At 40.2% G+C, this 13,858-nt stretch overlaps 1 protein-coding gene across 4 annotated transcripts in view; it reads left to right on the plus strand.

Annotated features, from left to right (window-relative positions):
* The window catches only part of Kdm5 (Lysine demethylase 5), a 121,956-nt gene that overhangs the window by 47,898 nt on the left and 60,200 nt on the right, over positions 1 to 13,858 (plus strand). For all 4 annotated transcript variants that reach the window (XM_070091545.1, XM_070091547.1, XM_070091546.1 and 1 more), the window contains 4 exons: positions 3,761 to 3,916; positions 6,496 to 6,677; positions 7,805 to 7,959; positions 13,615 to 13,742. In XM_070091545.1, the coding sequence (XP_069947646.1) occupies positions 3,761 to 3,916; positions 6,496 to 6,677; positions 7,805 to 7,959; positions 13,615 to 13,742 (621 nt within the window). The remainder of the gene's footprint in view (positions 1 to 3,760; positions 3,917 to 6,495; positions 6,678 to 7,804; positions 7,960 to 13,614; positions 13,743 to 13,858) is intronic.

Raw genomic sequence — 13,858 nt, forward strand, 5'->3', positions numbered from 1 at the left:
AGGACTCAAGTCCGACTATATGAAAATAACCGGTTTCCCTGAATCCCTTCACTAAATATTACCCTGCTCACACTCCAACAGATTGTCAGGTCCCAAGTATCATTCGCCTCCATTCACTCCTATCTAATACGCTCATGCATGCTTGCTGGAAGTCCAAGCCCCTAGCCCACAAAACCTCCTTTACCCCCTCTTTCCAACCCTTTCGAGGACGACCCCTACCCCTCCTTCCTTCCCCTATAGATTTATATGCTTTCCATGTCATTCTACTTTGATCCATTCTCTCTAAATGACCATACCACCTCAACAACCCTCTTCTGCCCTCTGACTAATGCTTTTATTAACTCCACACCTTCTCCTAATTTCCACACTCCGAATTTTCTGCATAATATTTACACCACACATTGCCCTTAGACAGGACATCTCCACTGCCTCCAACCGTCTCCTCGCTGCTGCATTTACCACCCAAGCTTCACATCCATATAAGAGTGTTGGTACTACTATACTTTCATACATTCCCTTCTTTGCCTCCATAGATAACGTTTTTTGACTCCACATATACCTCAACGCACCATTCACCCTTTTTCCCTCATCAATTCTATGATTAACCTCATCCTTCATAAATCCATCCGCTGACACGTCAACTCCCAAGTATCTGAAAACATTCACTTCCAAAATCTTAAGAATGTTTTTCTGATTGTTATAAAAGAAAAAAAAATTGCAATTAGTACTTACTAAGATATAGAAGCGTCAAATTGACAAAGTGAACCGCTTACGGCAACATCGGCGACTGCTTCTCACTTGGTAATATTAATTTTACTTTTTTTATTATTATTATTAACACACTGGCCGATTCCCACCAAGGCAGGGTGGCCCGAAAAAGAAAAACTTTCACCAACATTCACTCCATCACTGTCTTGCCAGAAGGGTGCTTTTCACAGTTTTTAAACTGCAACATTAACACCCCTCCTATTTTACTTTTATTCTATTTTTTCTTTTCTAATACTGTATTTTATTTTTTCAAGTAACTTTTTGTGGCATGTGAAACCAATATAATGCATAATGTATATATGTATATCCACTCATTGTATGCAACACAATAACCACACAAATATTATCATCATATTGTTTACAAAACTTGTTAACACAAACCCACACTGCCTTCCCTACCACCCATGCTGCCTTCCTCACCAACCATGCTGGCTTCCCCACCAACCATGCTGTCTTTCCCACCACCCACATGGAGATAAGTTTTGTAGTCTGATTTTTCTTTTGGGTTATCCTAGGTTCTCTACACATATGCTGCTATGTTGTTTACACAAACCCACACTGCCTTCCCCACCACCCACGCTGTCTTTCCCACCACTCACATGGAAATAAGTCACTTTGTCTGACTTAGGTTCTCCATACATATGCTGATATGTATGATAATCTATGTAAAGTAAAAGGACACAAGTGCAACTAATGTGACATTTATTGTGGCAACGTTTCGCTCTCCAGGAGCTTTATCAAGCCATTACAAACGATACAAGGACACAGAGGGTATATAAAGGCTCAGAGTGAGGTGCAATGCTAGTGAGGTAACATTTCGATGTTCACTAGTGGTGGTGGTAGTAGTAGTAGTAGTAGTGGTAGTGACAAGAGTAATACAATATGGTAGAGCAATTAATTCGTACATGAGTAAAAGGATATAAAAGCTATTACTTGGGTAACATAAAAATAGGTTGGACAAATATAGACTGGAAAGAGGCAGCTTGTTTCAGTGTTCACTCTCTGTAATGTGCTTTGTGTAGTGTAACAGGAGAGACTATGTGATGGCAGGGTTTACTGTTTTCAGTACTGATCGCTGTTTCTAATACAATTAAACAAAACAACGGCAGCTTCACCATCTCCGATGTCTTAGCAAGAATCCTCCTGAAAACAGTAAACCCTGCCATCACATAGTCTCTCCTGTTATACTACACAAAGCACATTACAGAGAGTGAACACTGAAACAAGCTGCCTCTTTCCAGTCTATATTTGTCCAACCTATTTTTATGTTACCCAAGTAATAGCTTTTATATCCTTTTACTCATGTACGAATTAACTGCTCTACCATATTGTGCTGCTGCTGCTGCTGCTGCTGCTGCTGCTGCTGCTGCTGCTGCTGCTGCTGCTGCTGCTGCTGCTGCTGCTGCTGCTGCTGCTGCTGCTGCTGCTGCTGCTGCTGCTGCTGCTGCTGCTGCTGCTGCTGCTGCTGCTGCTGCTGCTGCTGCTGCTGCTGCTGCTGCTGCTGCTGCTGCTGCTGCTGCTGCTGCTGCTGCTGCTGCTGCTGCTGCTGCTGCTGCTGCTGCTGCTGCTGCTGCTGCTGCTGCTGCTGCTGCTGCTGCTGCTGCTGCTGCTGCTGCTGCTGCTGCTGCTGCTGCTGCTGCTGCTGCTGCTGCTGCTGCTGCTGCTGCTGCTGCTGCTGCTGCTGCTGCTGCTGCTGCTGCTGCTGCTGCTGCTGCTGCTGCTGCTGCTGCTGCTGCTGCTGCTGCTGCTGCTGCTGCTGCTGCTGCTGCTGCTGCTGCTGCTGCTGCTGCTGCTGCTGCTGCTGCTGCTGCTGCTGCTGCTGCTGCTGCTGCTGCTGCTGCTGCTGCTGCTGCTGCTGCTGCTGCTGCTGCTGCTGCTGCTGCTGCTGCTGCTGCTGCTGCTGCTGCTGCTGCTGCTGCTGCTGCTGCTGCTGCTGCTGCTGCTGCTGCTGCTGCTGCTGCTGCTGCTGCTGCTGCTGCTGCTGCTGCTGCTGCTGCTGCTGCTGCTGCTGCTGCTGCTGCTGCTGCTGCTGCTGCTGCTGCTGCTGCTGCTGCTGCTGCTGCTGCTGACTACCACCTACTACTACTACATCGAAATGTTACCTCACTCTGAGCCTTTATATACCCTCTGTGTCCTTGTATCGTTTGTAATGGCTTGATAAAGCTCCTGGAGAGCGAAACGTTGCCACAATAAATGTCACACTAGTTGCACTTGTGTCCTTTTACTTTACATATTGTCGGTAATTCTACCAACTTTATTACTATGATAATCTATGTAACTGTATTTGTGTATACCTGAATAAACTTACAGTACTTATTCTTTGAGTCATGGGAAAATATGAGTTTTCTCTTTCGCTGTGGTACAACTGAACATGATCAAGACAGCCCGTCACCAGAGGTGAAAGGTTGATGGTCGTCTGGGTTTTCAGCACTATTTCTGGCATGCTGGGCATTGCTTTCGGTCAGAAACTTCTCAAAACCATGAAATTCATCTTCACTGACACTCCCATCTGTGTTAGAACTATCACTTGTGAAGGGAAAAGTCCCAGTTCATCAGGAAGTGAGGTATTCTTTAATGCTGGGCATGGTGAACAAGGTGATTTTTGCACTCCCACAGTGCACTGCGGCCTCTCTGATTTTTTTTTATACTGTGTACATTGAGCACACAGATCCATTCTCTCATATGTAGACCAACCAGATTTGAAGGCGCTAGAATTTTGGCATTGTATTACAGGACTGATCAGACTGGCTTGCAAGCCATAATATTACGGGACCGACAGTGAAAGGGTTAAATTACTGAATTTAAAGAGAAGAAAAGCTTTTGTTTCTTCTTTTTCAGGTCACCCTACCTTCGTGGGAGATGGCCAATGTACAAAAAAAAAAAATTAAATAACTGCTGTAAAAGGGTGCAGGCTGACTATGATTAATTTACTTAAGATTAATTTTACATTGTTAAATCTTCACTGTATTAATCCCCTTTTCTCTTCCCTCAGTTAATACCTACAGAAATGGCAGAGCGGGAGTTTTGGCGCATTGTTTCTTCAATAGATGAGGATGTGACTGTAGAATACGGTGCAGATCTCCACACAATGGATCATGGCTCTGGGTTCCCCACAAAGAGTTCAAAGAACTTGATGCCAGCTGATCAGGTAATTTTTAAATGTCTGAGAATAATCTTCTGTATTGAATAATTCTGTATTAAATAACCGCTTCCTCAACCACTGCCTCTACCACTCCAGTTACACTCAATCTACTAGCACCAAACAGTGAATTATTGTGAAATGTTTGGAAGAGCACAGAGACTAATGCTCACTCCAGCATAAACAAAGCCACACTGATGATGTGTCAACCACTCCCTCGTATTTTTGTACAATTTCCTTCTTCAATTCCTCGGTGGGAGACGACCGACTTGTTGAAAAAAAAAAAAATTATTATTATTATTATTACTATTGTTATTATTAGCAGTAGCAGAAATGTTTGATTCTTTGCTGTGTTCAAGAGTAAACACATGTCACTGTCCAATACTTGTCCGAATAGCCATTCCAATGTGCAGTCATGAATGAGTTTACATTATTTATACTGTAGTTTAATAGCAAATAATGAACAAACAAACACTCACCACACAGTGGTGGGAGGCCTGGCTGCCAGTTGCGGGGGTCGGAGGGAGGGTAGTAGGGAGTCGCAGTGGTTGAGGAAGTGATGGAGGCAGCAGTGGAGGCAGTGGTATTTAATAATATACATGTTGTTAAACCATAACGTGTATGTATTTAGTACAATTTACGACGTTTTCATGTATTTTATGATTGTTCATGGTTCAACAAGTTAAGGAAGCAGTATTGTATAATATTTCCCTACAATATATTGGGGCACCAAACATTCGCAGTTTTTCAACATTCGCGAGGCTCTTGATCCCCTAACCCACGTGAATGTTGAGGGAGACCTGTATACTCAAATTTTTTTTGGAGTTTTGTGACCAATAAAATTAAGAAAAAGCTAGGTATATCATGAATACATAAAATATATGTAGATATTAGTCTGTTTTATTGTTTACTATCAAAAATATACACAAATCTATTATAAAAAGATGAAAATTTATCAAATCTTGCACACACAAACACAGATCATACATGTTCTATTTGCAGTCAAGCAAAATGTAAACAAACATAAAGATACAATAATGTACTATGTTATCCATGGAGGCAAAGAAGGGAATGTATGAGTATAGTGGTACTAATACACTTGTATGATTATGATACATGGGCTGTGAATGCTGCAGTGAGGAGGCAGCTAGGGGCAGTGGAGATGTCCTGTGTAAGGGCAATGTGTGGTGTAAATATTATGCAGAGAATTTGTAGTGTGAAAATTAGTAGATGTCGAGTTACAAAAAAAAAAAAAGTATTATTCAAAGGGCTGAAGAAGGGTTGTTGAGTTGGTTTGGTCAATGATCTACAAATTTTTACCAGTACAGTGGTACCTCGGGATTCGAACTTAATTCGTTCCAGAAGGCTGTTCGATTGCCAATACTGAACAAATTCGTTCCTATAAGGAATAAATTAAATTAATCCGTTTCAGACCACCAAAAATACACTTGCAAGGACACTTACAAAAATACACTTACATAATTGTTTGAGTTAAGAGCTGTTCGTATGACGAGGTACCACTGTACTTTTGCTCCAAAACTGACTAAACAACCTAGCCTAATCATTCTCAAATTAATTAAAATTAACGCTTTCTGTCTTTCTTAGGCCAGCCTAAATTTAGCTACATAAGCAGGTTGGTAGACAACAACCATCCAATGTAGACCCATTTCATATTGAAGATTTCCTCATCAGTTGAGACAATTTAGTTTTTCCTCACAGCAATCTCTGCCTTGGTCTGACTTGCATTTCCGAGGATCCAGCCATTCTTGGACCATTGACTTTGTTAATGGTCCAAGTCAGACCGAAACGTTGTTGTAAGCTTCTCTCTTTTATGTGCGGGTTATTTGTGTACCAGTCACATTGCATTTACCAGTGAGACTTTCCTGTTAGTAAACCTGACACTTTCACCATTCTGGTTTTGACATCACTCTCTTTGGGGATCACATTGAAGGAAATACTGTAATGACCTTTAAGAGAAAGGAAACCTACAATCTCTACCATTCCATATTCTGAGAGGGCTAATTTCTTTTCCAGAAGTTTTGTTGCACATTTTCCATTGTCACACATGGAAGCTTCATATGGAAGTTTTCAGTTTTTAGCCGAGTGTTGAAATAATCTGGACATTGATAAATTAAACGTAACCTTTCCGGAACAGTTTGTATTATCTACAAATTTCCTAGTTTGACTCAGTCTACATTTTGGAGTCCAGTTCCGAGCACAGAATGATTAACCTTACTTCACACAGGGCTGTATTACGAAATCCCTTGTTCAATTTTGGCCTACATGTTAGGTTTAGTTTCCTTCCATCATAAAGCCCTGACTCAGTACCGAAGTGTATAAGTAAAGAGTTCCTGTAGAACCCTCTACTTATACACATTGACGCTGTGGTAACATTACACTTAACTTCTCCAGTATTTTGCTTCTGAATAGTATTGCTCTGTTTATTTTGTTGAAGGTCATTTTCATGGTCCTTTCAAAACCATTCCTAATTTTCATGTTTGTTTATGAATTTAAATAGCCTTCATTTTGTGTAGGATTGTTTTTGTCCCATAAATACATTATATTTATTTGCTTAATTTTTTTGTCAGGAATATGCAATTAGTGGCTGGAACCTCAACAACTTGCCAGTATTGGAGGGGTCTGTCCTTGGGCACATTAACTGTGACATCTCTGGTATGAAAGTCCCCTGGATGTATGTTGGAATGTGCTTCTCAACTTTCTGTTGGCATAATGAAGATCACTGGAGTTACTCTATCAATTATTTGCACTGGTAAGTTGATTAGTAGTTTCAAAGATTATCCTATTCTTGTTCATTTTAATTAGTTTGCTTTATTGCTGATAGCAGTCTGTCTAGTAACTTGTTACTGTTTCCACTTCTTACACAATTCTTCTTAATACTCACACTATATACATGCTTTATGATTATTAACTGAATGGCTTTTTAATTTTTTCAACACACCAGCCATCTCCTACCGAGGCATGGTGACACAAAAACAAAAAATGTCCTCACCATGATTCACTCTATCACTGTCTCACCAGAAATGCATTGATACTACAGTTTAGATGCCCCCCAAACTGCAAATATCCCCACCCCTCCAGAGTACAGGCACTGTACTTCCCACCTCCAGGACTTAATCCAACTAACTGGTTTCTCTGAATCATTTTACAAATATTTCCTAGCTCACATTTCCACTCCTATCTAACATGCTCACATACTCATGCTAGATTCCAAGCCCCTAATGCACAAAGCTTCCTTTACCCCTCCCTCCAACCTTTCTTAGGGCGATCCCTACCCAGCCTTCCCTCCACTACATTTTTATATGCCCTCCAAGTCATCCTATTTTGCTCCATCCTCTCTAAATGTCCAAACAACCTCTACAGCCTCTCCTCAGCCCTCTGGATAAAGCTGTTAATAACCAGCTTCCTAATCTCCAAGCTATGAATTCTCTGCATAATATATACACCATACATTTCCTTCAGGCACAACTCCACTGCCTCCAGCCTCCTCTTTGCTGTAACATTTCACAACTTACGTTTCACACCCATAAAAAGAGTGCTAGTATATTATAAAACATTTAGAGGGGCATCTGAACTGTGGTATCAATGTGGCTCTGGCAAGACAGTGATAGAGTGAATGATAGTGAGGGTGTTTTCTCCTCTTTTGGGTCACCCTGGTTTGGTGGGAGATGACTAATGTGTGTAAAAACAAAAAATTGTTAAGCCATTCTGTTAATAATCCATATCTTGGAGAGGCTCATAATCATAATTTTTGTATTAGTTTCACTATATAATAGTCATTCTTGATCAGTTTCCTTGCATTAATTGCATGTAACTGGCTCACCTTACTAAATTTATTTAGTTTCTGTGGTAAAACTAAATAACCTGTCATATTTACAGGGGAGAGCCCAAGACTTGGTATGGGGTGCCGGGAGCACAAGCTGAGCTCTTTGAGTCTGCCATGAAAAAAGCTGCACCAGAGTTGTTCCAGGCACAACCAGATCTGCTTCATCAGCTAGTCACTATTATGAACCCAAATATTTTAATGAAAGCAGGTTGGTGCACAATGATTGTCGAAGTTTTCGTTTTAATATTCTTTGCCTTCGATATTATCCATACTTTAGTATTTTCACTTCATTCAACAAACCAGCCATATCCCACTGAGGCAGGGTGGCCCAAAACGAAAGTTTCTCTTTTTAACTTTAGTAGTGTATACAGGAGGAGGAGTTGTGTGTGATGAATGGTTTTGAAAACCGACAAGTTGAAGAATTGAGACACTTGTGCAATATACGGGAATCTTTTATTGAAAAAATGTTTCGCTACGCAGTTGCTTCATCAGTCTATACAATCTTTGGACGAAGACCTACTTAGACTAGTGGATGGTTCCACTATGACCCCGCCGCCTCCTGCTGCGCCTCACCTGGCTACAGTATATAAGCCACTGCTACGGCCCTGTGCTGTACTTTTTACAAGATTGATGGACTGATCACATTGACTCCAGGCTGAGGGACTGATTACCTCAAACTACTCCTCTCCTTATGCCTTCCTGCTTTGTATAGACTGATGAAGCCACTGTGTGACAAAACGTTTCTTCAACAAAGATTCCCATATGTTACATAAGTGTCTCAATTCTTCAGGGGAAGGAGTTACTAGCCCCTTGCTCCCGGCATGTTAGTTGCCTCTTACGACATGCATGGCTTACAGAGGAAGAATTCTGTTCCACTTCCTCATGGAGATAAGAGGAAATAAACAAGAACAAGAACTAGTAAGAAAGCAGAAGAAAGCCCAGAGGGGTGCACGTGTATAAATGCTTGTACATGTATCCGTAGTGTGACCTAAGTGTAAGTAGAAGTAGCAAGACGTACCTAAAATCTTGAATGTTTGAGACAAAAAAGACAAGAACAATCCCACCATCAAAGAAAAACAACTACAGTGGATCCCTGCCGTTCGGTGGCTGTGACTTTTGTGAAATCCGACTTTCGGCAAGTTTTTTTGGCAAAATTTAGCTTCGTGGCTCATGATTGGACTTGTGATTTGGCGACCTTCTGGTACGCGTCTGCCCGTCAGCGTGCACACAAAGCCAGTCTCCCGCACTATTCGCACTCAGTGTGCCATTGTTTACCAGCATGTGACCATCACCCCACGGGTTCATACAACACATTTCATAATAATTCATTGTTTTTTGTGCTTGCAACTGCTAAATAAGCCACCATGGGCCCAAAGAAAGCTCCTAGTGCCAGCCCTTTGGTAAAGAAGGTGAGAAACAGGATAGAATTCAAGAAAAAACTCATAGCAAAGTACTAAGTAGAGGAGGAAGAGAGAGGGGAGAATGTGCCTTCTGCAGTGATTCAGTGATTCTACAATATGTATGATACTAAAGCAGCAGGTATCGATAAAGGCTATAGCTCCACCCAGCGATAAAGTGTAGAATTAACAGTGTAGCAAGTAAGTTAAGCGAGTAAGCGATAGAAAAACAACATGAGAGTAACTCTCCAATGTTGTTGGATGTGTATGACTGCTGAACATACACCGCCCTGCTATCTTCCACCACCCTAAACCTCTGCCAACATCTCCTTCATCAAACTAATTAAACTAAAATCTCCTCCAAGGTAGGTGTAAATATAAAAGTGTAAGTATAAAAGTAAATAGAATAAGTGTAAATATAAGTGTGAGAGTAATGGTGGTTGGGGATTTCAATGCTAAAGTGGGTAAAAATGTTATGGAGGGAGTAGTAGGTAAATTTGGGGTGCCAGGGGTAAATGTAAATGGGGAGCCTTTAATTCAGCTATGTGTAGAAAGAAATTTGGTAATAAGTAATACATATTTTATGAAAAAGAGGATAAATAAATATACAAGGTATGATGTAGCACGTAATGAAAGTAGTTTTAGATTATGTATTGGTGGATAAAAGGTTGATGGGTAGGCTCCAGGATGTACATGTTTATAGAGGGGCAACTGATATATCAGATCATTATTTAGTTGTAGCTACAGTTAGAGTAAGAGGTAGATGGGAAAAGAGGAAGGTGGCAACAACAAGTAAGAGGGAGGTGAAAGTGTATAAACTAAGGGAGGAGGAAGTTCGGGCGAGATATAAGCGACTATTAGCAGAAAGGTGGGCTAGTGCAAAGATGAGTAGTGGGGGGGTTGAAGAGGGTTGGAATAGTTTTAAAAATGCAGTATTAGAATGTGGGGCAGAAGTTTGTGGTTATAGGAGGATGGGGGCAGGAGGAAAGAGGAGTGATTGGTGGAATGATGAAGTAAAGGGTGTGATAAAAGAGAAAAAGGTAGCTTACGAGAGGTTTTTACAAAGCAGAAGTGTTATAAGAAGAGCAGAGTATATGGAGAGTAAAAGAAAGGTGAAGAGAGTGGTGTGAGAGTGCAAAAGGAGAGCAGATGAAAGAGTGGGAGAGGCACTGTCAAGAAATTTTAATGAAAATAAGAAAAAATTTTGGAGTGAGTTAAACAAGTTAATTGAAAGCCTAGGGAAAGTATGGATTTGTCAGTTAAAAACAGAGTAGGGGAGTTAGTAAATGGGGGGAGGGAGGTATTAGGTAGATGGCGAGAATATTTTGAGGAACTTTTAAATGTTGAGGAAGAAAGGGAGGCGGTAATTTCATGCACTGGCCAGGGAGGTATAGCATCTTTTAGGAGTAAAGAAGAGCAGAATGTAAGTGTGGTGGAGGTACGTGAGGCATTACGTAGAATGAAAGGGGGTAAAGCAGCTGGAACTGATGGGATCATGACAGAAATTTTAAAAGCAGGGGGGGATATAGTGTTGGAGTGGTTGGTACTTTTGTTTAATAAATGTATGAAAGAGGGGAAGGTACCTAGGGATTGGCAGAGAGCATGTATAGTCCATTTATATAAAGGGAAAGGGGACAAAAGAGATTGTAAAAATTATAGAGGAATAAGTTTACTGAGTATACCAGGAAAAGTATACGGTAGGGTTATAATTGAAAGAATTAGAGGTAAGACAGAATGTAGGATTGCGGATGAGCAGGGAGGCTTCAGAGTGGGTAGGGGATGTGTAGATCAAGTGTTTACATTGAAGCATATATGTGAACAGTATTTAGATAAAGGTAGGGAAGTTTTTATTGCATTTATGGATTTAGAAAAGGCATATGATAGAGTGGATAGAGGAGCAATGTGGCAGATGTTGCAAGTATATGGAATAGGTGGTAAGTTACTAAATGCTGTAAAGAGCTTTTATGAGGATAGTGAGGCTCAGGTTAGGGTATGTAGAAGAGAGGGAGAATACTTCCCGGTAAAAGTAGGTCTTAGACAGGGATGTGTAATGTCACCATGGTTGTTTAATATATTTATAGATGGGGTTGTAAAAGAAGTAAATGCTAGGGTGTTCGGGAGAGGGGTAGGATTAAATTATGGGGAATCAAATTCAAAATGGGAACTGACACAGTTACTTTTTGCTGATGATACTGTGCTTATGGGAGATTCTAAAGAAAAATTGCAAAGGTTAGTGGATGAGTTTGAGAATGTGTGTAAAGGTAGAAAGTTGAAAGTGAACATAGAAAAGAGTAATGTGATGAGGGTATCAAATGATTTAGATAAAGAAAAATTGGATATCAAATTGGGGAGGAGGAGTATGGAAGAAGTGAATGTTTTCAGATACTTGGGAGTTGACGTGTCGGCAGATGGGTTTATGAAGGATGAGGTTAATCATAGAATTGATGAGGGAAAAAAGGTGAGTGGTGCGTTGAGGTATAAGTGGAGTCAAAAAACGTTATCTATGGAGGCAAAGAAGGGAATGTATGAAAGTATAGTAGTACCAACACTTATGGATGTGAAGCTTGGGTGGTAAATGCAGCAGTGAGGAGATGGTTGGAGGCAGTGGAGATGTCCTGTCTAAGGGCAATGTGTGGTGTAAATATTATGCAGAAAATTCGGAGTGTGGAAATTAGGAGAAGGTGTGGAGTTAATAAAAGCATTAGTCAGAGGGCAGAAGAGGGGTTGTTGAGGTGGTTTGGTCATTTAGAGAGAATGGATCAAAGTAGAATGACATGGAAAGCATATAAATCTATAGGGGAAGGAAGGAGGGGTAGGGGTCGTCCTCGAAAGGGTTGGAGAGAGGGGGTAAAGGAGGTTTTGTGGGCAAGGGGCTTGGACTTCCAGCAAGCGTGCATGAGTGTGTTAGATAGGAGTGAATGGAGACAAATGATACTTGGGACCTGACGATCTGTTGGAGTGTGAGCAGGGTAATATTTAGTGAAGGGATTCAGGGAAACCGGTTATTTTCATATAGTCGGACTTGAGTCCTGGAAATGGGAAGTACAATGCCTGCACTTTAAAGGAGGGGATTGGGATATTGGCAGTTTGGAGGGATATGTTGTGTATCTTTATACATGTACGTATATGCTTCTAAACTGTTGTATTCTGAGCACTTCTGCAAAAGCAGTGATAATGTGTGAGTGTGGTGAAAGTGTTGAATGATGATGAAAGTATTTTCTTTTTGGGGATTTTCTTTCTTTTTTGGGTCACCCTGCCTCGGTGTGAGACATCCGACTTGTTGAAAAAAAAAATAAAAGGACGTCAATGGAAATATGTCACTCTTGAATTTTTTGGGTTATCCTGGGTACTTTACACATATGCTGCTATGTATGATAATATATGTATGTAACTGTATTTGTGTATACCTGAATAAACTTACTTATTTATAAATTAAAATGTAAATATTTCTTACATATAAATTAAAATGTAAATATTTCTTATTTATAAATTACATACAGTGTTTAAGTGTGATGGTGGTGGTGGCCAAAGCCTCCACCGCCACCAACACGGCTTCTCTCAGTGGCGGCCCTTGAACCCAACAACAACACTTGCACCATTTACTCCTCTTGTACATTATTACATATTTTATTCATTCTAGAGTATATATCATGTTTCTATGTTATTAATATTATTTATAATGTCATATTAGATGAATTGCGATAGATAAATAAGCCGCAGAGATGATATTAGCGGCATATTGAAGCATAATAAACTCGCCTTCCTCTTGCCTCCTACCTACCTCCTACACCAACAAGAATCAATAAAGGTTAAGTGTGATGTTAAATGTTTATTTATCCATTTTATTAGTGTTTTATATTTACTTGTCATTGTTTTCTGTATGTAAATCTATATTTTATCTTTAAAAAAATTATTTTTTGTTAATACTTTTGTCTGAAACGGATTAATTGGGTTTCCATTATTTCTTACGGGGAAAATAGATTCGCCAATCATGAATTTCACCAGTCGGCAGACTTTCTGGAACAGATTAATCATGAAACTCGGGGGGTCCACTGTACAGGCTTCCGTTTTACACTCACTAGGCAGGATGGTAATACCTCCTTGGGCGGTTGCTGTCTACCAACCTACTACCTTTGTAATTCTTTTATTTGTTTATATCTTTTATCCAAGGCTATATTTACACTACTTTATTCTAATGCTTAATTTTCTGAGAAGCTGTATTCACTGGGAATTAATTGGACCTATTTGAATGTAATTATGGTTGGCAACTATGTTGATATCAAACTTGTTTTGCTATAACATTTCATTTCGTTAAATCTTTTCAGCAGTTGAGAGACAACTTTTCCTTATCTAAAGGTCTTTGTGCATATTTCGTATAGGGATGGCCTTATTCAGATTTTGGCAATTGCAAATTTTTTTTTAAAAAATACCTTTGTAAATTAAATTTAGTAATAAAATGTTTGCAGGGGTGCCAATTGTGAGAACAGACCAACATGCTGGAGAATTTGTGATAACTTTTCCAAGATCTTATCATGCTGGATTTAACCAAGGCTATAATTTTGCTGAGGCTGTCAACTTTGCTCCACCTGACTGGGTAAGGACTGTATGTTAGTTAAATTTGCATTTTAGTAGTTTCTTTTATTATATTATATAAGAATAGTTATAACTATGACAAAATTTTTTAAAGGGGTGGACCAGTAAGCCAGCAGA

This window comes from Cherax quadricarinatus, chromosome 36, assembly GCF_038502225.1.
Source record: "Cherax quadricarinatus isolate ZL_2023a chromosome 36, ASM3850222v1, whole genome shotgun sequence".
Lineage (NCBI taxonomy): Eukaryota > Metazoa > Arthropoda > Malacostraca > Decapoda > Parastacidae > Cherax > Cherax quadricarinatus.